Genomic DNA, 25,071 nt, shown 5'->3' with positions numbered 1-25,071 from the left:
GCAAGTCTCTTTTTGTTTTGGTCTTCATCTGACCCTGAAATAACCTCCCTGTCTACTTGCCTCCCAGAAGTCTTTTGATATCAGCTCCTTGTGGAACGGTGCACGTTTCTCACTTACAAACAGGTGCAGTTAATACTCAAAATCCCGGGTTCCCAAATTCCTTGGAAGTTTCTGCATTCTCTGATGGAAAGCCAAGACCTTATGGTATGAGGCTGTTTATTCACTTCTATTTCATTCCTTGCACTCAGGTGGTGTCCACAACAGAGCACAACCTCAGAGCTGTGCTGCACTGCTGGTTATTTCTGACCAGGGAAACGGAGGCTGGACAGGTGAAGGTTTTTTAATTCCCCTGAAATACCCATGAGGATGGTACAGGTGCCCATGGGGGCAGTCAGAGCTGTCTCAGGATCACCCCTGTTTCTGTGGCTCTGCACCCATCTGTTCAGCTCAGCAGCTGAACCCTGGTGTCTCTGATGGCTCTGAAAAAACAGCTTGGAGCTGTTTGGCATCCCAACCTCTCCATCTCCTACCAGCACTTAGAAGAAACTTCACATTATTTTCTGGGAGTCCACTTGCTCTGATCAAGGCAGAAAACTGCATGTCTGGATAGGCTATTCTTTGCTCATGGCAGTGTCTTCAGCACACTGGGGATTGATTGAGATTTAAATTATTGCTACTTCCTTTTGGATGTGCTTTCAGTTTGCCACGAACTTCTGCTTAAGGCTCATTGAGTGTCTCAGTCAGTCCTGCCCCCAGTGCATGCCAACATTTGCATCTCAGCTGCAGTTTCCAGCTTGCCATGGTGATAATTCAAACACATGAAATACAATATCCAGGAAAAGGACTTCATGTCCCTGTCAGAAGTCAGACAGAACAGCAATGGGGAGTTCTGCCTGAGTGAGAGCTGCTGGGTAGCCCACCTACACCTCTCCTCTGCTCCAGGCAGCCTCTTCTGAAAGGTCAAAGGGGCTTTTCCATGATGAAAGCAGCATTTCAGCTGGGAGGACATCCAGACATCAGGCTGAGCCATGCCAAACTCATGTTGCAATTTCATTGAAGATTTCAAAACCTAACCCTCCGTTTCCTCTTTGCTCCTCTTTCTTGTTCTTTCTCTCCCAGCCTGCCTGTCTGTCCCTATAAAATGTCACATTAAGTACTGCTGGCATGCTCGTGGCTCTATCATTTATTTCTCAAAGGGATAGAGCTATGTGCCACTGTTTTGCAAAAGAAGGGTAAGATTAATTCAAGGGCTCTGGCAGACTGGGAGCGATCCTGACTCAACCTGCACAACTTGCTACAAATTTCAGTTTGTTCTTGGACAACAGACACCATACGTATTTCCTTTGTTCTCTTCCATACCCCACCTAATTCTGTATTATCCTGGATGCTCATCCAACATGTGTCACTCTGTGTCTCTTCTCATCACTAGTGACAAGCTCATTTGAGTTTCAGCTTGTTAAAACTGAAATGCTATGATAAAACAGAAAGCTGGGGGATGGGAGTTATGTTTCCTTAAAAACTGCTCTCAAGGTGACCTGGCCAGCTTTCTCCTCAGTGAAAAAAAAGGCAGAGAACATCTGGAAAGGGATTATGCAAGTCCTACCCTGACACAGAGTTGGGAGCTAGAGAGAGCTCCTGGGTTCTGCAGCTTAAATGCAGCCTGGGCACAATGTCCCCAGTTTAGGGGCCTGTGCCAAGGGTAGAGAGAAAACCTGTCTGTGCCAGCACTTCAGCACAAGAGCAGCTCCTGCCTCTGTCAGGCACATCTGCTTGAGGCCATGCCAGGAGCCTGGCAGGGCTCTGGGGCTGGCCCTTCACCCCCTGAAATACTTCACCTGGGGAATTCTGGTCATTAAATAGCTCTGAAGACCTCCCTGCAAGGAGGACTGGAGATCACCCAGCACTCCCTGTGAAACAGAAGCCTTTTTGCAGCAGCTGGTGCAGGTCCCTCACTTCCTGCTCCCAGGGGTTCACCTGTAGCACCATCAGTCTCTCCAGGGCAGTGTTGGGTGGGAAGCATTGAGATAGTGCTGATTTTAGTGACTAAAGAGGAGCTAATCACCTCTGAACAGATAGTGAACAGCTATGGAGTAATGTCTGTATAAAATAACATATCATTTTCAACAAACTCTAGTGAGACTCAGGGCTTGGAGCATTGAGCAAGCACCTTTTTTTGTCCAATTCTGAAAAAAAACTGAGCAGGAGTACAGGTGAATGGGGGCATCACCACATTAAGCAAGCAGTAAAGAGGGAATTTAATACAACACAGTCTTACCAAGGTCGTGGCTTTGCTCTTTGGTGTCAAACAGCTGCACACCAATGCTCTCCTGCTTCTGGTCCAGGTAGTAGGTCCCATCTGTGACCAAGTGAACAAGGACTGCTGCAGCCACCATAGGCTGGGAAAAATAAGCCTGGGAAAACACAAACCCCACAAAGCCTGAGGTGAAGAACTGTGGTGGGCTTTAAAAAATCCCCAGGAGTCAGTCCAGGACTTTTAAAAGAAGAATTCCCATCCCAGGTCACACAGAAATCTTCTCTTCCAATCTCTCCTACACAAACTAGATAAATTCAAGTCAAACAGCCCTGAAGCTGAATCCTCTCAGAAATTCAATAGCCTTGTCACACACAAGGGGACTTCACTACTGAGACTCTAACAGTGTTCAAAAACATTGCTTTGCTCTTTTGCTCTAAACATACTTCAGAAAGGAGCAGCTTGGCCCTGGGAAGACTGGCCCACGATATTTTTTCCTGCTGGAGAACCTTTGTAGAGGCAGTCAAAGAGGAAACTTCTGAATGGTGAGTGCACTTCCTACCTTCAGCCAGAAAATGGTCTGAGTCATGTGGGAGTACTGGAAGTTGGCGGTGCATGGATACCAGGCGTACTGGGACACACCGTCGTTCAAGTCGATCACCTTGGTGCGACACATCTGCAGCAGGAAAAAAAGAAACACCAAAACTGACCTAGAGGACAGCAAGGAAGGGTTCTGGCTGCTTGAAGTGGGGAAACAAAGTCCAGGTGCACTCCTAGGGTAATAATAAGTGAATAATAAGTGAACTCCTAAATACTATGAGATTATTCAAAATTAAGTTTCCAGGTCTTCCACCACAGTAAGAAAAACTGAAACATGAACAGGAGCTAAAGACTCACAGCAGCAGGGTGGTAGCCAACAATCTCCTCTGAATTTGGTACCAGGTCTTTGACAGCATTTAGAACAACTTTGCTCCCACCCAAATGGACCAGGATCACTTCTGAACACTCCAGCTCCCAGCACAGACACTGTGGATCTGGCTCCACAGTGCTCCAGCACTGCCCTATTTAAACCTGATATTACTGTAACCCCAGAGGAGCCATACATGGCCCTGTAAACTTAGAACCAGTTGTAGCCAGGGAAGTCCTGCCTCTAGAACCCAATTTAAGCAAATTGATTTCCACTTTCCCCAACCAGTTCTGCAAGTGGAATCACCTTCTTCCTGCACCTTTCCATGGCAGGCAGCAGTGAAATTGGAGGCAAACTGCTCTTTTCAATGAAGTACAGGATTTCCAAGTCCTGTTATGATAAAAAGTCTAAAAAAAAGCCAGAATCTAAACACCAGAGAGCTTTGCAGTGCCACCAGTGTGTCAGATGTGAAAATGAAGCTGCAAGAAATGGTCAGAATTACCCTGAAAACACACTGCTCAGTGAAGCTGCTTCAAAAAAGAAGCATGAACGACCACAGCCTTCACCTCCACAGCAAACAGAAAAAAGGGAAAGTTCACCATGGAAAAAGTTACTATGCATCAGAAGGATGCTTATAGCTGAGGCTCCTGGAGCATCTGAAAGGTACCTGTTGGATTCACAAGCTTTGATGAACTCACTGACTGTCATTACATAGCAATAGATGGAATTCCTTGTGCTGATGTGCTGTCAGTACAGCTGTTCCCATCAGCAATTTTATTATTAAACCAAAAAGAGAACCCTGAATTGAAACAAGAAAATTAGCAGCCATCCAAAATCCTATGCCCACTCGATAATTCTGCATAGAAATGCCCTCTTGGTCCTGGCAGGCAAAGTCTGGGCACTGCAAAGAGAGCCTGGGATGCCTGGGAATGAGAAACCAGATTGGCTAAAAGTGAGGTAATCCCCTTTAAAATCTGAGTCCCTCAAGATCCAGCACAGAGGAATCTTACAGGCAAAACATAAATCAGCTTTAATGGGCTGGAAGAAGATTTTTGGTTTATTTATTTTTTGAAACAACTGGGACCAAGCTTCATTGAGGCTAGCCAGTGGATAGTGTTACATTTTACAGCAGAGCAAGGCTTTACATAAACTATCTTTGGCATTTGAAATCCAGGCCAGCAATTCGACATGTACCATTTCGCAACTCTCCCTTCTTGCGTTTTCAGCAGCCTGTCTCTTGTTGGAGCATGGTTTTTATTTTAATACCTCTCCAGCTAGGGAATTTCTCTCACCCACATCTGCAATATATATGGTCAGAGAGCTCTTTGACATGAACAAAGGTCTCATTAGTTTTATATGATTTTGTTCTTATTCTTACTTCTCCTGCTCTGTTGGTCCAAAAAGGTGGCTGAAGGAAACACAGGCACTGACTTTTGGTACTTTTTAAGTGCCACTTAATGGATGAGTGAAAACTTGTATTAAGAAATCACCCAGACCTTCACCAAAAGTTTGATTCTAACCCAAAATAAACCCCTGCTGAGGTGGGCTGGAAATCTCTGATAACTTTTAAATGCCTTGTTTGATTTGTGTGTGTGTGTGAACCCTAGCACTCTCTGCTTCTGCTGGAGAATATTAGCAAAAAGTCTGAGCATTGCATAAAGAGCCTGTGTTCAGGCCACGTGGGCTGCCAGACTGGCCTGGTTTGAGCAGGTTAGATAAGCTTCCCCCTGCTGAGGCTGATCCATCGCTACCCAGACAAGTGTTTCAAAGTGGTCCTGGGGTAAAAGGCTCTTTTAGAACAGTCTAATTGAGAAGAGTGGGAAAAGTCTAAGAGAGATGAATGGCTACAAGAGCCTCTTCTCCACTTGCTGCTGGCCAGTAAACTTAGCTAATGGCAGAAAAAAAAAAAAATCAAAGTTCTTTAAGTTTCTGTGGAAACAATTGGGTGGGATAAACAGCTCCTGCAACCTATAGACTCCACCACCTCACCAGGCTCCAACACATGTGGTAAATCCATCCCTGTTTCAATTCTGCACATGCACTGAATGTCACATCACACCTGCCAAGTCTGAGAATCACCTGCTGGAAAAGTCTTTCACACCTCTGCTTTTAAGGCATCCCCAGACTGTGGCAGCAGCCCAAAGATCCCTATTAATTAATTAGGTTAATGGTTGGACTCAATGATATTAGAGATATTTTCTAAGCTAAATGATTATGCGATTACTGCAGTACCAACACTTCTAGAAGTACAAGTTCCAATGGCCTGGAAGACAGAATATCATCTCTCATCATTGCTATTCACAGGAATTCACACTTATGAGAAACAGACTATATCCTAACATCCTCCAGTTTGCTACAGTGATGCAAAGCAGCAGCTAAAGCACCTGACAGCTGCAGAGGGAAGAACACATCGATAGCCTTCTCATTTCAGGGTGTTACCAAACACTGAAGTATTTGCTTTGAAGAATGACAGCAGCACACAGTGCTCCAAACTTCACTCACTGGGGCTTATCCAGACTCTCAGACCCACACAGCAAGTGGGATATCCACAGGAGCTTAGTATGTGCTCCAAAGTATGCAGTGACTATTTGTGTCTAGTTACTGGAAGCCCATGTCATCCCCCTCCCGAGGAAGCTGCTTTCAATTAGAAGAGCTGATGTCTGTTCCTCTCGGAGGTTCAAATCCAGCTCGTCTCCCACCCACACATTTTGTACACAAACATCGGCAGACAGAACGATCAAGGCCAGGGAGCACTGTGGGATCTTCCCACAAGAGGGAATGCCTGGAGGATTCCCTTTGACTGATTTATACAATCTCTTGTCAATCAAAGGCACAACATGTTCTTCAAACCGCCTCTCCTGTTTTCCTTCTCTTACTCAGGGGGACTGAGGAATGTGTCAGCAGAAAGGGAAAAGTGATATATTGGGAGCACTTAGCTTTTTGCCACATCAAAAACACATTTACTATTGCAATCAACTCCATTTCCTTCAAAGTAATATGGGAAAATTTGCTGAAGAGCAAATTTTGGAAGGCGCCCTTGTGAATGATTCCCAGCCATCCCGTGACTGCAGGCAATGTGAATTTGCATTGATGGGTTCCTGTTGCAGCTGAACTACATGTTATGGATCCCAGATCCCCTGGACTGGGCACTGGACTAGATCCCAGCCCAACTGTGGCAGTGCACAGCCCCAGTACAACCTTCTGGGCAGCACTTGGCTTCTCCAGGCCTGAGCTCCCTGTCTGGAAGATGAGGATGATGTTCCCCCACACCACACGGGTGTGCTGAGGATGAAATCCATGAGCTATGAGCCACACAAAGATGCTCAGGTGTCACTGAGAGCACACACAGCTGTGAGGATACAGCTCCCCACAGGAGTGGGCTAAACACAGATACCATCCCACTCTGACCTTCCCACTGAACAAGCACAGTCAGACACCACAGGCTTTGCACACACTGGTGATTCTCAGCACTGTAACATCAAAATAATTCTAAATGCAGACAGAAAAGCTGCTATTTAAACTCAGATGCTGCCCTACTCAGCCCTGGCACCGTGGTTGGAGCGGACGTGCCTGTCTGCATGCCCAGGGGCAGCTGGAACACAGAGCAAACCTCCAGTGCACTGATCTGTCTGCTCCCAAAATCCCATCTGGTGAGCCACGGCAGGACCTCCTCCAGACCGTGTCCTCGAGCTCTGTCTGGCTGTGAGGGGCATCATGGGCACGTGGTCAGGCAGTGGCAAGCATCCTCCTTCTGGAGAGGAGGGTGGAAGTGGAGATTGTGCTACAAAAACTTCCTCTCCCCACTCCTTTCTACAGGGGTCTGTGCTGCTGACACTTCTGCACCAGACAGACAACTCAGAGTGTTTCTGGGGTGAAACGGGCTGCACCCTGTCCTGTTGGCAAAACTGCAACTATGGAGCAGGCAGGAACAAGATCTCTTGGTAAATCCCACAGTAGCAGCTATTTATTGAGCACAAAACATCCTCAGTGAGGCTACAGAAATGCACAGAAAAACTCACAGACTGATACAAAACCCATGGAGGCACAAACAGAACATCTTCTCTTGTTTGAAGGTCCAGCTAAAGAAGAGATTTCAGCCATAATACTGAGACCTGCAGTATTCTACAGTAATCTACAATATTTATCTGTTTGCTCTGCAGAATGTTATATGTATTTAACTCAACACATGCCAGAGGATTCCAACCATGACATAAGCAGCATTTTAATACATCCCTTACAGCTGAAAACTTTCTCCCTCCCTTGCCAGACCAGGGTGCTGGCAGTCACCCAGCCTTCTTATTCTTAAATGTGTTATTGTTCTTGCTGACCTAAGGTTAATCTTACCCAAGGAGGAGAAACTATGGTGCAGTTGCTAAATATCAGAAAGGTTCCTGCTTGTTTATTGCCCAATATTGTAAGGCAGCTTGACTGCCACATGGACACCACCCAGTTTGCCGACTGCAGCACAGACCTCCAATCTGTTCTCAAAGCTGTTGCACTGCTTTTCTCATTTAGGCTGGGAATTGGGTTGGAATTAGGGAAAAAGGAAGTTGCCCACAAGTGAGCACCGAACCATTAAAAGGCCTCCAACAAACACCTCAAACCCCAGCCAATTTCTCTGACCATTCCAAACCTCAGGAGCCCACAGAGCTCAAATGGAAATTGTACACACAGCAGTACAAGGAATTTTGCTCTGGGTTTTCTTCTAGATTCTGGTCAGAAGTGCTTTTGGACAAGTGTCGTTATCAGATGTCTTTGTCAGTGGACTTATCCCATCAGAAATCAGAGTTGCCTGCCCAGCCTTGGGTCATTCTATGATGACCTCTAAAACTTAAAGAAAACATTCAAAGCTACTTTTCCCAAACTGGTACATATATTTAATTTTATGCGCACTAACAATGTGTTTCTGTTGCAGAAAATAAAATAAAAAACTAAAACCAAATCTGAGATTCAGCAGCAGGGGGTGTAAACATAAAATGAAGGAAGAAACCTGAGTCTCTCTCTTTCAACAGCCACCTTCCCCTACAGTCTACTTCTACTTCCACAGCAGCAATTTCCCTTCATCTCTGATGCTCATCAACTGCAGCTTCTCCCCCAAAACTCTCCTTGTCCTCTGTGTCTGATAACACAGTTTCACTGTTTCATGCCCTTTGTCTGCTTTTGCCAGTTTTCATTGGGGTCCCTAAAGGTCTGATGGCAAAAGATGAAAAACTGCAGCGTGTCCTGCTCCAGGACAAGGTCCTGTGGGCAGGTGATCCACAGAAAAGCTTTATCAACTGGAAGCTGATGAAACTCCTGGGGTAACACACTGATGCTATATTACTCCCAGATTCAGTTGGCTCAGAAGTCAGAGGAAAACTCATCTGTCAATTTTCCCTGTGTAATGAAGAACAGGATTTGGCTGTGGCATTGGGAAGCAGCTTACATCTCCTGCAGGATGAAATAAAGCCCCGCTGCCAGTCCCTATGTCCAGTCTCAGCACAGCCACGTCCACTTTGAACCTGGAGCAGCTGATGTGTCTGGACCTCACAGACTCAGTATCCATTAGATGGTATTACAGCTTCCTCAGCACAGAGCCACGATTTTCAGATGAAGATTTGGCTGGATTTTTTTGTAATTGGAAAGTGACCTTTCTGTGAAAACACCACGGACAGGGCACCAATATTTTGCCTGCAATGTGACATGATGATAAATTCCTCTACTTTACAACAATAGTGTTCATCTCCAAAGGGAAATTTCCTCAGAGTTTTGGATGTAACACAGGTCTGTGATTCAGAAATGAGTGGGAGATGCAAGGGCTATTTCATTTTGTCATATAAGTTGGTTTAGTTCGAGACAAGCGAAAAGGAGCTACAGGGATTTCCATTAGATGATGGCCCAGATTGCATGTGTATTCAAGGTGTGTTATTAACTTTAGCTTTCTCAGAAATGCAGTTATTTCACTTCCAAAGAGCTGGTATGAACAATATATTTCCATTTTTAAATCATGCAGACCTGCATTCTTTGAGCTTCCCTTTGAATTTCTGTCATCTCCAGATTCAAAGCAAACTTCATTTAAAACGAGTGAGTTCAAATCAAAATCACATCAAACCATAAACTTCACATGGCATACCTGAAAAAACTGTAAATCAGTTCTGACTGGCCCTATCCCAAACTCACATGGGCTTTGACAGCCAGCCAGGTGTAATCAAATATCTAGGATGCTTGCTGGACTCATGGAAAAAAACAATACAGTTTTGATTTTCTAACAAAACCCTAACCAGATGATTTTTGCACGGTTCAAAGAATCACCACGTGGACGTCAGTTAAGCCAAGGCCAGAAACTACAGAAAAATGGATGGAGAAAAAGAAGAAATAATTGCACTAATGGGATTTAAAAATCAACTCATCTTTTACGGCAGCCCACAAGCAAACCCCAGCATCTGGAGCTCCTGGGTGCAATTTGCACATGGCTCTGCTTCTCTTACCATTCAGAGATGCAAACTGAAGAGATGCAGAATCAAGAGATAGTTCTGAGTGCACAACACAGTGTCCTGTGCAGCACATGAAAGTGCAATCTAGCAATTTGAAATGTACTCCTGTTTATTCCTGTCAGTCCTCTGCTATTTCTTCAGCTTGGCAGTAGGACACAAAGATGCTGCTCTCAAAAAACAGCGCTGCTGGGATTCCACCTCAGGAACAAGCAGCAGCACCCAAACAAGAACTTATCCCTTCAGTTCTGCAAGTATCAGCCTCATTAAAACTAAAAGACATTTTCAAGCTGCAGCACAAGCTCCTGTCTACAACTTCCACATTACTGCTCACAGAAGTGTGAAGGCATTATAGACTGATAAGTGCTTTAGCAGACTGTATATCCATCCACTGGAGAGCAAGGTTAAACAAATACAGGAGCCAGAACATTATTGTTGGCTGAGCGCTCGGGTTCCCGAGCTGCCCGTCTCTGACTCAGGCGGGCCAGGTCCACTGCAGCACAGCGTCGTGGAGCTACGGGCCAAGGCTGGCCGTGGGGTGCTGCAGCAAAGCAAAACAATCTCATCCCATCAGCTTTCATCACCGAGGAGCAGAGCAAAAGCAATTTTTTTTATTTTTTTTTCCTTTGACTGGAGCGTTTCATTCGGGAGCAGCTGGCACCAGAAAATCAAACTGTCAAAGGCAGAATGTGTGCCACACTTTAGGAGGATCTTAAATATATTTTTGTTATTATATTCATAGTTCTGGCTCACTAGATTCATTGTACTTTTGCAGCTCCTGTAAGGCAAAGCGGGGTTGGTACAATCCACTTGGTAACATCCCCTCCTTCCTTCCCAGAGCTGGTGCCATACATTTGTTTGGATGAAGAAAACACAGAGCTAGGTAGAAAAAACACAAAAGCAACAGCAACAAATCCCTTAAGAGCTTGAGTTCTCCATCAGATAATACACTGGCTGAGGTGTACAGAGATGCTTAGAAGCACATGGACAATGACACTAATAAAAAGAGAGATACAAAAGAAAGAAATTAAGCCACAAATTTTCAGCTCTCAAGCAGGAAAAAAACCCCGCTGCTTTTGTTTCCAGTATAGTAGGAGCAAGCCCTAAATATTTCCATACCTCATCCCAGCTCCCTGCACCACCCTGAGTGCTCAGAGGGCACAGGAGACACTTCCCAGAGATGTGAGCCAAGGCAGGTGCCAGCCTGAGCCCTGCAGACCCCTGGCTAAGCTTTGCCTGTGCCTGAGGCAAACAGCGGTGCAGTGGTTAATGTCAGCCCCGACCACATGATCACACTCAGAAAAGGTCAAAAGAGTGATTTTTCATTTAAAAACATCTGTGTGTTTAAAGAACAAAACTTTCTCATGTGCAGAAAACCAGGGGTTTCCAGTACTTTTATTTCCAGAGTTAAAGCCGTGCTTTTCAGCTTTGTTTAGGGTTATGGCCCATGTAAACACGCTGTGTAAACCACACACTACACTCAGCACACAGCGTTTCCACAGGCAGGGATAATTGGGGGTGCAAATCTCCCTCTCCATGGCTCCTTTTCCCTCTCCAGGCTGCTCAGCTTTCCCCACTGTGCTCCCTGGGAGCAGCCAGACACCCTGTTGTTGTCCTTCCCTATATGAAGACGTACACATGCCTCTAATCCTAAGGGTGTAAGTCTGCTCTGGGCTGTCAACAGGCCTTAATTGGATACATCCAGAGAGATGATGCATTGGGAAGAGGCCCTGAATTTAATAGGAAAAGGGAGGCTGCACAGAGGCACCAGGGGAATGTGGAGGGGGGATTGGAGGACTGTCCTGTGCTCCAGGGAGCAGTCACACCTCAGCTGGCAAAACCTTTCAGTTCCCATCCAGCTATCAGTCCTACATCAATGGGTATTAATCAAGATTTAAACCCTCTGGTTTGTTTTTCAATACCTGAAGACATGGCTTGCGGTATGAAAATCAAAAGATTCCCCCTTGCTTCACTGGGCTTTTCCCACTGAAACTGCAGAGTAATGGAACCACCATGCTGCAAACAAATTCCTCTGAATGAGCTGGACCATCCAGGCAGATCCACAGAGCAGCTGCTGCCTTCACCCCATGCACATCTCTACCCAAAAAAAAGCTTGTCTGGGGAAGCCTGTCACTCCCTTCTCACCTTGGAACAACCCTGGTTGCTCTGATAAACCCCAAACTCCAACAAATTAAGTCAAAATACTTGGATCATTTAGTCCTTCATGTCCCAGGTTTGTAGGGGAGTGCAGAGGAGCTCTCAACTGCTCCCAGAAGAAATTATTGGAAGAATTAAAGCATTGTGTGAAAGAGGAAGCTCAGCTTCTTCAGCCTCACTGCCTTCCAGGAGCAGGCTCTGAGAAGATGGACTGGCAGCAGAGGGAGGAACACCCAGCTGCCAAGGCTCAGCCTTTCTCACCAGGAACAACCTCTGGGAAACAGGTAAATTTCCACAAAATGAGGCTTTCCCTCTCCAGCTGGTCCAGCTCACTGTACATGCACAGTGACAGAGCAGCTCTGCTGGAAGGCCAAATGTTTCAAAGGGATTTGAATGGAGAAAGGTGTGAAGAAGGTGATCTCTACCCTGTGCTTCACCTTCCCCTCTCTGAACAGTGACTTGTCTCCTCTTATAAGCGTGATGATGCAAGGGTTAATTACCAAAAAAATGGAAAAATTACATTCACTGCCAGCAGTACTAAGTATACGGATTTTGGCCCAGTTACCAAAATGGCTGAGCAGAACTTGATGTTCTCCTGAGCTGAGGGCTTCTCCCAGAGAGGAGGTACATGTGGGGACAGATAATAGCACTGATCCTGCAAATAACCATTTCCTGGCACATGTGACAGCTTGGAGCCAGACCCTGAGATGACAGTGGAAACCCAGTCCCCAGGAGACTCCTGCTGATAGCACGGGAGAGCTGGGCTACTTACCAGATGTGAATTTGAATTACCAGGGTGAATCATGACTTCTTATCAGATTCCCCACTGAAATGACCTCAGAGGAAAGAGCGGTCCTCCAGCTTTGCAGGCAGCACTTCCAAAAGTGAGCACAGATGTGGAGTTCCTCCACAGTCACAGCTCCAACTAAGGAGCTGTTCAGGAGAGACTTGGAGCAGCTCAGCAGGGTATCCAAATGGTCCCCACTTTGTTGTTTGTTGGTTTGGTTTTTTTCCCTCATATGTTTTTATTATTATTATTATTATTATTATTATTATTATTCTAGCTGTTTCTTATTTTCAGGTGGGGATAGAGGGATTGACTCAAGACACTTTCAGGACAGTATTGGGTAAACACCATCCTCCAAAACCATGCCTTTTAGAGACATCTTAAGATGAACACCCTGAAATTCATTGGCATTCAAAATACGAGGTGTCTTACGACAATGTGGGCTAAAATGCCCACGGTACTCTAAACAAGTGGTGCAGACAATCCCTCATTTACAAGAAAAAAAGAAATTCTTTGCTCCTGGCATGAGAAAGTTTACTTTCAGCTTAAAGAAATGACCATGTGGTTTTGGGGATGGCATTCCGTTCTGCTGGAGAGCAGCACCCTGCCTGCCTGTACATCCGTGGTTTTGTAGCTACATTACAACCCTGGAGAGCTCTGTTTACATATTTGACATGTTTCCTTGTGCAGAACATGAAACCAAATTACAGTGTAAAAGCCATTATGGCTTTGCTCTTGCACCCTTTTCCATCCCCTTCTCCCATTGCTTGGTTTAGATCTAGCTGGGCATTTTTAACTGTGCCGGGTCGCCTGGCACTGTGTCAGGCAGGTTTATTTGCTGGTGCACAAGGAAATCATGGAAAAGCTGGTGAAGCCACATGCCAGGCAGCAGGGAGAAGACGGTGGGGCGGGGGTGGGATGAGAAATGCTGAGAACCCTTCATGCATGAACAAAGCAGACGTGTCGATGCATTTATGCAAAATTCATTCTGCTGTGAATGGAGAGGGACCCAAGACAAACAACCCGGATGGGATGCAGGGGAGCGATCCCACGCTCACGGCTGGACATGCTCTGCATCCCAAGGCTTGTGAGCAGCAGCAGCAGACAGGGAGAGTGGCAGGTTGAGGGGCAAGGGCCGAGGAGGGGGGGGTCTCCTTTCAGAGGAATGCATGTTAATGAGCAGTGCCTCTGTCAGGGGGTCTGGCTGCCCGGCTTGCTGATGCCGGGGGGTCCAAGCTGTTCTCTATTGATGCCTCTAATCTGGGTGGGTGGCTGGGTGTACAGCAGATATGATCATAAAATGGTGATTTACTTCCTAAAGAGGCACATAATCCCTATTGCTGCCCAAGACAATATTCCTTTCTTGCCTTTCTTCTTGCTTCTAGAAACAACAAATGGCATGGAATTCTGCTCATGTTTCATTAGTGGTAAATCTCTCTTGGTTCTAGGAAGATGGGACCAATTTCCGGCACCTGAGGATTTTTGGTTTGACCTTCATCTGTGAAAAAGTCGGATTGAACCTCTCTGAGAGTACGGTTGGCTGCTTTGCTCTCTGCATCATTCTTTGTTTCTTTTATCTATTTTCTCTACAGTACACAAAGGGAACAGAGTGTACCAACCCCTGGTACTCACTGTTCTGTTTCCCTTAGATGACTTGCATATGTGCTCTTGAAAAATTATTCTAAAAACCAAGGGGGGGAAGGGAGTGGAAAGAAAAAAAAAATATATCCCTTGAGTGTTTGTCAAAATTGTTTGGAATCTCCTCTGACATCGCATTGTGTTCTCTCCATCCTCCCCTTACACAAATCAGCCAGAGGCTACAACATCAGCCATGGGGTCTGAGCTTTACTCCAGCTAGGAGCAGAGGAGCACTGGAGGCCATGGGGGTGCAGGGGATCCCTGTCTGTCCTGGCTGGGAGCAGGCAGCCAGGTGAGGGGCAGCATCCTCCAGCCAGCTCTGAACTGACTTTCAGGGTAATGCTCTTCCTCAGCCAACTCTCTGCAAATGAGCCTTTTCCAAGCCAGCCTACCTAGAAATCCCATTTCTCATTTCATTTAGCTCCCCAGAATGCTGAGATCATTCCTGAGTCATGGCACTGATGGCATGTGACACATCCTTGTAGCATCCCTCACCTCGGACCCTTGGCATGGATCACCTCCTCCAGTGAGGCAGAGCAGCAAAGCAAAAGTGCTAATAAGGAGCAGTGGAGTTCCTTTGCAGAAAGTTTGCAGAATCCAGCTTTCCCAGCAAGTCAGGTGGGAAGCAACATTTCCAGTCATTAAAGCAAGGAGATGGTGGGACAGTTTTCCAGTCCTTTTGTACTGGGAGTGAACAGCCAAACTGTGCTAGGATCAAGACTGATTAATTCACAACCAGGATGATGTGAGGGGGCTGACAGAGCTAAAATGCAGATTTAATGACCTCAAACCCCTTCAGGGCTCTGCTCCCAGGCAGAAACTCTCCGCAAGCCCTGAACAGTTTCCTTTTTATCCAAGATAGGAACATTTCCCTTTCAAGACATCCTGAACTTCCTAGTCCTTGGGAGGTTTAGGCTCAGTAATGCCCAGTGCCTGCAATGTCTCTGAAGGATTTTGAGTTCTAATCCTCAAACAGTAGCTTTACCTTTCTGTGCTCCCATTTCCACCTCTATTAAACAGAACAGAAACGAAGCAATGTGGTTGCGATAAGGCTTAATTAATCACTGCACACTGAAAAAAAAAAAAAAAAAAATATCATGACTTCATCCAAGGAAGGAGCATTCCAGCCTGAATTTGCCTGACAGTCAGGGCCAGGCTCATGACACAGCTCTCCAGCCTCAGGCAAAAGACCAAATTGGCTGGTCTGTAGTTTCCAGGGGAAATGAAGACAAAATTTTGGACCCCTGGAACTAACTTTAGACTGGGAGACTGTGTAACCTAAGCTGAAGGCCTTCAGTGGATCAGCCAGTACTGGAAATGAGCTCAGCCACGTACAGCAAACCTACATTCCTCCTGTGACAGCCTGTGCACAGTGTCCAGTTCATCTTTTTCCAGAACTGGTCTCTGATCACTCATGGTTCCTCCATTAATGGTTTTGCTTAGTGGGATTCTGCCCTCATCCTCCAGAGCTTAGTGGTTCAAAGTCTGGCTCGGCTATAAATAACAAAGACATTTGCAAAGCAAATCATCTTATTAAAAATGGGGATTTTTTTATCCCTCCAACCACAACAAAACTCTTACCGTTGAAGAGCAACAGGACTTGGCTGTGAATTGGAAAGTTCAAAAAGGGCCACTTGCAGAGCCGACAGACAGACACCCTCCCTCTTCTCAGCAAGATCACCCCAAAGGAAAGGAATGGCTTCTCCATTAAAAGTTGCAGGTTTCCTCTCTTTCCACTCCTGTTCAAGATTACTCTATTTGCTGGCTCTGCTGGATCTTTGGGGAATTTTCTTCAGCATTATATTTATTAGACAGAATAAAACTGCATGGCAGAGAACTTCATCATATTTCTCTTTAATTTTCTTATGGTATTTTCTTACCACTCTTGGAGCCCTTGCTCTACCATGTTATTTCTTTTAGTAGTCAGGATATTTTTGTGCTCCTGTCTTCTCCTTTTGTGGGCTATTCCAGACGTACTGCAATTTTAGACATCTTTGCTGCTGGTGGAAGGTTTGCTGCAGCAAGTCTGGATGAGTGCAATTGTGGGAATGGTAATGGGGCAGGAGGGGGCCTCTGTTTGTGGGAAAGATGTAATAAGAATCCTTTTCCACAACTTCTTACTCCATAGAAGCCCCTGTGGGGTACCCAGAGGAGAACAGGGTGTGTTCTTTAGTCCGGGAATGAAAACGAATCCCAGGATCTGTCTGTGCCCAGCAGCCTTGGGAAAGAGTCCCCGTTCTGTTAACTGTGCCTGAGCTGTGTGGCTTTTTCCATACACTGGAAAATCAACCTCAAACAATGGCATAAGGCAAAAAAAAAAGATTATATATATATATATATATATATATATATATATATGGTTACTTGGTCTAAACAGCTTCTGCACAGCTGGGAAGAAATGCAACAAAAGGCAGTTCCTGGGAGACTGTCTCTCTAAATCACCAACCCATACCAACAGCCAAGTCTTGAGCACACTTGTCTGTGACAGGAGTAACAGGGTCAGGAATCAGCCACCTAAAGACCCATTAGTCCCTTCCTATAATTCTCTGTTGTAAAGGCCCAAAGGGAAGCTTCAGGTCAATCAGCTCTCCAAAAGCAGGAGTGCCACCAGCAAGAGGAAAGAAGAAATGGCATCTCCAGTGCTCTGTGATCAGGCTGCACTCATCTGCCTGTGCTCTGCTCACCCCAGCTGGAGCATCCCTCCTGGAATAGGCCTGTCAGAGGCTTCCTCCAGAGGCCTTAGCAAAATATCCAAATCCCCCTGCTCAGTACACCTGACTCCAGCAAGAGAGACTAACAGGAGCTAATGCACTCACCCGGCATAAACTGTGGGAAAGGAAAACTGATGTGCAAGGAGAGGCTGTTTGCAAACTTATAGCAGAAGCAGGAGGGGGGAAAAAAACCAGCTCAAGAATGAGGAAAGCCATTATTGCTGAATTCCTCCTGCAGCTGACAACAGGTAGTGAGCAGCATCTGCTTCCAGGTCTGTGGAAGACACAAGATTAGAAATCAAACTGCAAAACTACCCTGCACTGGTGTTTGCATTTCTGTGCTGGTGCAATATTGCTGACTGGCCCTCTTTGGCTCTGAATATGATGCTGTCAGTACTGAGAATATTTCTTAATCAGCACTGAAGGGTGGCTGCCAGGAAAGTAGAAGTGGCTGTCTCTCAGTCTTGCTTCTGCAGAAAGGGCGATTGTTTAAAGGGGGGGGCTGTTTGACCTTTCCATTTTTCAAATCTGTATCTCTTCGCCAAGACTGTGTCATTCTTTGTAAGCGTTTTATTGTTCAAAACAAATCTTATACTGGGAACTTGCTTTTTTATCTCCCTTACTATGTTGCCAGTCGGCAGCCTCACACTAACAAGTGATGTAAGAGCCATCTCAAACTAATAACTAAGTATCTAAGGAAAAGCCAGCTGCAGACATGGGCAATGTCTGCAGTGAACTGAGCAGAGAGGTCACAGAAACAGCCCTACAACAACAAGAAAGTGCTCTCCAGCTTGTGCTTATCAGCAATCCCCCAACAGGTAAACAAGGCGCATGGGCAGATATTGCTGAGAGATACCACAACAACCAACCAACCTGGGACGCAAACTACTCAGAAAAAGCCTTGACAGAACTATGATAGTCATGCAGAGAACCTGGCATTAAGATATCCAAGGATGAGAAACATTTTAAGTCAGGACATGCTTAAAATGTTTTAAAGCACCTTGAGAACACTGGGGCAAGGATGAGAGGTGGGGATGGCTGACAAACAGGCAGCTTATGTATTCTGTATATTGCTGGGTACTGCACTCAAACATACCTTTCATGGCATTCCTGATGAGAAGCCAACACAAATACCACTCTGATTAATCAGGAAGCTACCCAGCAACAACACGAAAAGTTTGCACAAGACCAACAAGCACACAACCTACTCTGAAAGGTATCTGGGTGAGGAAAGGTGCTCTTTTCATCAATACAGAAAACCCCTAAGGCTCAGTGCTTGTGCAGATAATGAAGCCAAACATGTTTACACACCAGTGATCATTACATGCAGCGATTAGTGGAGACCTTAGGTTAATTTTCATCTCCACAAGCTAACAGACTGATGACCTGCTGCCCCATCTAACCTCTCCAGAGTGACAAGTCAGGTGCTTTCCCAAGACAACTGTCTTGTTCCTGGGGGAAACAAAAACTTTCCCATCATCTATATGATTAAAAAGGTCAATGAACCCCATGCACTCAAACTGGTGTAATAGGACCAGCTGAGCTAAAGCAAAAATTCTTTTTGCTGGAAGTAAATAGCACACTGTTATCTCCCCAGGGGCCAGGCAATAACAGGAGGCATGTTCCCATTCACTCTGCCAGTGTGTGATATGCCACTGCTCTGCCTATAAATACAACAGCTTTTTTTGCCTTTTTTTTTTTTTTTTTCTCCAAGCAAGGCTGTGACAACTGCACTGTGACAACTTCATCTCAACTGGGTACAACAAACACGCCTGAGTTGTGGCTACACAGCAGGGCTTTGTGTTGTGTGTGTGCGTGGTGGTGGTTTTTCCACCACATATGTTACCTACTGTGTGGTGTGGCTGAGCTCCTACCAGTGCTTCAGAGAAAATCAGGGCAGCTCTGGAGCAGCTGCAGGGGGACAGAATGCCTGGGGACGTGTCCAAAAAGCAGCACCTGAACTGGAGCCACTGGCCTTTGGTCTGCACAGGGAACTTGAATGAGGAGGAAGTTGTGAAGGCACAAGCAAGGGTCCAGAGGAAAGTTCCTTTTACAGTGTGAAATAACAAATGAGACAATGACAAAAAGTCAATACTGGGCTTGGGATTCTGTCTTGATTCTCTGCCAGCTAACCACGCTTTGTGCATTTAGAACTGACCTGGTCATTAATTTGTTACAGACTTGTGCAATGTGAGCAAGGCCAAGTCTCTTGCATAAAGATGTTTTCTCTTGCAAGCCAACTGGAAATGCTTAACATTTACTATTCACAGAGAGATCTGCTTGTCATATCTGTGACACGGCACTCCTCTCTACACTGCCCACTCAGGACACCTCTTGGATAATTAGATTCTTAGAAAAACTTTTCTGCATCCAACCATAAGTCAGCCAAAGTTGATTAGTGTGATAAGTTCTCTGTCTCTAATAAGGAACAACAGTGGGGGCGGAAGAAGGAATATACAAAGCAGCTCTTATATATGAAGAGCCTTTCCCTCTAAAAATCATCAACAAGCAATGTGGACTTTCCCAAATCAGGTTGCATCTGAACTGCTGCATCTGCTCATGTACAGCTCTGTTTTCCAGACATCTATCTAATGTTTTTTTGAACTCATTTGGATGTAATTCTCTCAAAGAGACAAAAAGTAAAGTTATGGTAACTGGAGCTATTTATGTTACAAAGGAGACATAGGAGAAGGGGGTTAAAGCTAATGAATGGCTTTGGGAATGGACAGGACCTTTCTCAGAATAGAACAATAGGGTGCTTTTATGGAACTGGGAGGCAGAAAACACAAAACTATTAAAAAAGAAAGAACACTCTTTTGTATTATTCAGCATTAGCCTTCAGAACTCATTGCCACAAGCTCATTCCCTGTGCTTGCTGTGAAGAGCCCGTCTATCTCTGAGGTGATGATGGTTGGGAGAGGTGACTCCTGCACAGCTCATAGAATCAACCCAGCCACAACTTCAGCCAGTTCCAGTTGGGTGACTGGGACTGAATTTCAACTCATCACTACTAATCAGGCTCAGAAAGAGAGAAGTTGCTGCCAGGAGCCATCCTTGGTGAAGCAACAAGTGAACAGGCAGAGGTAACAGCACCCCTGAACGCTGACCACTGAGCTCCACCTGAGATCATTGCTCCTTGCTGGACTTGCAGGAGAGGAAGAGGAACACGCTGTCCTTACCTGGGTTGCAGCTGGCTGACCAATGACCACCCACCCTGGGCACTGCTGGTCACTGTGGTGTGAGACAGAGACGTTGGAAGCCCACTGATCCAGGAAGCCTTTGGGAGTGTAAACGCCACAGTCTTTGATGCTGGTCATTTGCTCAAATTCCTCACAGACTCCATCGCCGTCATGGAAATAGCACCTGCTGGGCTCATCTGCCAGGGGAAACAGAGAAAACAAACTACATGTGTCTTCAGGGTAGTTCCTAGGACCTGATACCATCAGTGGTCGTGTATCTGCTGTGTCAGGTCACTGGGAGGTGGAAGCATTGGTCACTTCTAGGTCATACCAAGGTGATTTAAATAAAGCCAAGCAACAATAGCCAACTTTTGTATTGGGCAATTCCCTGAAGATATTTCCTAATGTTTGGGGGGTTCTGCTTATTTTCATCTATCTCCTTTTAAAAGAGATAGAAGAAAGCAGAGAGAGAAAATACATAGACAGGCAAATGTGGGTGTTGGAATAATTCCACCAGCTGGAATGGAAAAATGCCAGCAGAGGGTTTGGTCTAAAATGTTTCCCTTTTTGTTTTTAAAAGACATCTGCAAATCAACAGCAACAACAGCAACTGTGGCTGTAGAGAAGGAGAAAACTTCCAAGTTCACAGTTGTAGTGACCAAAGGGCCAAACAGATCTGTTTATCCAAGGCAGATACAGTACACACAGTGTGAGGGTGAGTTTGCCACATAAACACACGGCTTCAACCACCATGACTCAGATTTGACCTGAAAGGATCAAAAGCAGCAGGAGACTTTATTATCCTTGCCCATTTATTCTGTGGCTTCTCTAATGAGACTGCCAACAAAGATGCCAAATTTTTGAGGTTGTTTCTGTAACACTGGCCCATTAAAAACTGAACTGAGATCCATCTACTCTTTTCAAACAGACTGCATAGCAATAATGACTTTCAGTCATTAGAGTACTCTGTGAAATGGAAACCTTTGACCTGTTGGTATCCTATTTTGTATTGTATTATCATTGCCAGTCCCCAGAGGTATCCAGTTCTGACAGCCTGTTGTATTTTTGTCTGGCAAATAAGCCTGTTGAAAAAAACGGTAGGAAATTAGCCAGAGCTGCTAGCTGGACTGATGGAAAGGATCCCTATGGAGAATCCTGTCAGTAGCATTGGACTATCATGAGCTAGGTGTCAGAAAATCCAAGGGCTGCTCAATTTTGAGCTACTTCCAATCTACTAAGTCCCCTGTTTATTTTTTCTCCTGGTTTACACAGTGAAATACCATCATGAGCCAGAAAACATCAGTTTATTGCTATTCAATTATTTAATGACTTTCACTCCTTTTCCTCCTGTGCAAGATTCCAGGTCTTTGAGAGGATGGCTTTGAAAGAATAGCGAAGTCTATCAGGGAAAAATGGCATTATGATTTGATTTCATCACAGCCTCTGTGGACAACTTGTGTACATGGATAAATTTAGGGAACTGTGTATTTGAGATCTGAGCTGGGAAAAGAAGCACAAGTCTGGAAGTGTTTCAGCTGTATGAGTGCAGTCCTGAATGAATATTCCCAGGGTTGCCAAATTTCTCGACCTTACGTGTCACATCTTAACATCTTAATTTGTCTGGGAGCCACCAAACATATATCCCACCCCTCAAAGTGCTCAGAGGAGGGCTTGGGGGAGTGTTTCCCAGACAAGAGATGACAATGGCTCCTGGGGTGTCTGGGTGGATGTGCTGATGGGCCCTAAGGCAACCCAGCAGTGCCACCCCCATGGGGCTCATTCATCCCTGGGACAGCCATGCCCTGTGTCTGGCTAGCTCAAGGAATGGGTGGAATGAGAATGTCACCATGATGGCCATGGAGACAAACTCTCGGTTCCCTCACCTTCTTCTTCTGCATCTCTTGTTCTGTTCCTCTCCCACATCAAGGCATAAGTCAGGTATCATGACACTAGGATACAATTAATTGGCTTACCCACTATGTCCCAGTTTGAGTGAGAGGCCCAACAGAAATCTCTGAAAAATGTTCAGCCCTAAAAAGACTGAGATCAGCAATCAAAAATCCTCAGAACCAAATGCCAAACAGATGCAAATATGTATTTTTGGAAAAAAGCACTTTGTCATTTTATGAAAAGAGGCTTATTTCTGTAAAAAGGGGTGGGGGGATGAAAGGAAAATACCTACCCTGTTAAAAAGATCTGACCTTCAGCCTATAAACATATGCACAGTCAGATATGCACACATACAGTGAAACATAACCACCCTGCTGCACACCCACGCTGACAGAAACACTGACACACAAACGCACGGGCGCTCCCTTTACACATCCCCGACTCAGCCACCCCCATGAAACACATACCCACAAACTCACAGCCTAATTTTAGGCACATGCATTTAGACAGTGTTTCCCGGCCTTCCCAAAGCACTGACTTCTTTTCACGACAGGCACTGAAGTAAGCACAGCATTTATAGAGCAACACACTCCTGCACTGGCTCCAAATGCTCCCTCCTAATGCGATGATAAACGTAATGGGCTTCTGATAAGATCATGTGTTTGGGATAAAAGAATACTCAAGGCCTACTTCAGCCCGATGACTTAATTCATACTCACATGGAGGGGAAAGCAGCCCCTGAATAGCTGTGATCCAGGACAGTGTGTGATCCTAACAGAGGCTAATTTGTTCCTGATTATGCCTAAGACCCCAATAAATCTGTCTGCTCAGAGTCTGCAAAACCCGAGGGAGGAACCAAACAGAGAGCCTGAGATGTCTGAATTAAATGGGGGCTGCCTAAATGATTAACCAAGTCCTGCTGAACTGCAGAACTGCTCACTGTCATGAGCTCTGGAGTTGTGCTGGCCCTGGAGTGCCACTGCATCCATGGGACAGCAGCATGCACAGAAGCTGAGAGATGAGGCACCCACTCACCTTTGTGTGCTCTGAAAAATGATGAGGGAAACTGGCTTTACAACCCTGGTTACTTTTAAGGAAGATCTGTTGCTCTCACTATTGACTCATCACACAGTGTGCAGAACTCTGCATTGAGGGGAGTGCCCGTGAGAAGAGGGGAAGGCCTTTCCTGCCAGTGGGCTTCCCAGTTCTGAGTGATGGCAAACAGGGGATTGTCATTAAATCATTCCCAGGCACAAGGGCACCAACCTTCAACAGCCCAATGTGGTGCATCACTGTGTGGGCTATCAAAAACTAGCAGAGGTTCTTCCTTCAGGTGTTGAGCACCAGCTCTGACTCTGGTGGTCTTGGATGATGGGCAGGTTACGTGTTGAGCTTTACATTTTCATAAGCAAAGCAAAGAAGAACCAGATTGTTTCTTCCTACAACTGCCCTCACAAAATAAAGCTAACAAGCTTTTTCCCTTTCTTCAGTGGTAGGAACAGAGCTCAGTAATATTCATAGAGTCCTATGGCTCAGAGCCAGAGAGGACAGTGTCAGGAGTGGTGTATTTCTAGGAATAAGTAGCTAATGGCTTTATTCCTATAATGATGAACAGAAAAATGCTTTTTCTGTTCTCTTCTTAACTTCTGTGACACTAAATGCATCCATGGCCTTGGCAACATGAGCTAATTGTTGTCTCCACAGAGGTCCAGAGGCTTCCAAGACCTGGTGATTGTTGGGGATTGATCATGCATGACCTACACCATGGACTGTGTTCATCAACACCATGGACTTTGCCCTCCTAAGATACATCTGACTGAAGGAGATATGGAAGAAAGGAACACAAAAGATATCTGATTTGTCCTCAAGGAAGAAATTACTTCAAAAAATTAAAAAGCAGTTGCCTGGAAATCCAGCTGAAATCTAGAACAGTAAAACATCTGCAGGCATAGCACCTGGCAGCAGGAGAGAGCATCTCTGGGGGATTAACAACAGATGATGGAGGATGCTGAGCTGAACTAGGGGAACACATTTTCATTCAGGCAGCCCAAGCTCCTTTTCCTTTAGAAAATTCTTACTGAAGGCAGAAAAACATTAGGGCTAAACCAAAGCTCCTGTCTTGCCCTTGTTTTGGGAAAAGGCAGTCTCCACTTCAGCAAAGATTTCTGTGACATCTGGGAAACCTTGAAGGAGGTTCTGTGGCAGCATCAACCTGGAGAAGTGTGACTTGAGGAAACAAATTGGCAAGACCTGTTTTGCTAACTCCTGAAGTCAGGCTTTAAGATCCAAAATAGTCTTGGGGCTCTTGTGTGTTGCACCAGAAAATTATGCAAACTCCATCTCTCCTTTCTTCCTAAGCTGCCTGAGCACAGTTCAAGAGGCAGCTTTTTGTACCGAATACAGATCCCTCCTCTGGAGTTCAGAAATGAAAGGATGCCTGAGATAACACAGGTGGTTTAGTGAGCACTGGGAAGCATGTACCAGAGCAGGTCTGGATAAGCAGGTAGCTCCCCATCTCCTTTACCAGTTTGAGGAGAAGCTGGAAAATCATCAGCAAAATGAGTGAAGACTTATAGAGGCCAGCAAGCAGACAGGCAGGATATACACTTATCTGTGATGGGCAGCCTTGGACCTCATGAAATAAAGAAAAAAAAGAGATAAAGAGATCCAATTCATAGCACAGGGCACATCCTCAAACAAGGCTTTGAATGTCTGAGCAGGGTCATCAAAGTGCTGGGGACAGACACTGGGGGCAGTTTCCTGTTTTCAGCCAGGACATAGTGATTGGCATCGGCATAGTCTTCTTTTGTGCAGTAATTACCATTTTTTTAAAAGGCCAGACAAAAAAAAAGAAGTATTTTTAAGCTCAGCTGTTTACTTAGGGATGTTTCCAACTATAACAAGCCTCATGCCACATAACTATTTGTCCAGAAAAAAGAAAAAAAAGGAAAAAAAAAAGGGGGGGGGGACAACAAAAATGCAGAAGCATTGTCTCAGAGTAACAAATTCTTGGAATGGAACAAGATTTGCATTTTAACCCCTGAAAGGTCTGTCCAGAGGTGTGCAGGCTTTCAGACACAG

General features: G+C 45.4%; 1 protein-coding gene across 1 annotated transcript in view; it reads right to left on the bottom strand.

The window, feature by feature from the left end:
• PAPPA (pappalysin 1) overlaps positions 1–25,071 on the bottom strand; it is a 177,508-nt gene that overhangs the window by 52,796 nt on the left and 99,641 nt on the right. The window contains exons 10-12 of the mRNA XM_041406962.1: positions 20,101–20,297; positions 2,814–2,927; positions 2,276–2,411 (exon numbers count right to left, since the gene is read on the bottom strand). Coding sequence (XP_041262896.1) covers positions 2,276–2,411; positions 2,814–2,927; positions 20,101–20,297 — 447 coding nt within the window. The remainder of the gene's footprint in view (positions 1–2,275; positions 2,412–2,813; positions 2,928–20,100; positions 20,298–25,071) is intronic.

This window comes from Onychostruthus taczanowskii, unplaced genomic scaffold (assembly GCF_017590055.1).
Source record: "Onychostruthus taczanowskii isolate IOZ18803 unplaced genomic scaffold, ASM1759005v1 scaffold25, whole genome shotgun sequence".
NCBI lineage: Eukaryota > Metazoa > Chordata > Aves > Passeriformes > Passeridae > Onychostruthus > Onychostruthus taczanowskii.
Note: the sequence above shows the minus strand (reverse complement) of the source record. Positions and strands in the feature narration are given on the sequence as shown.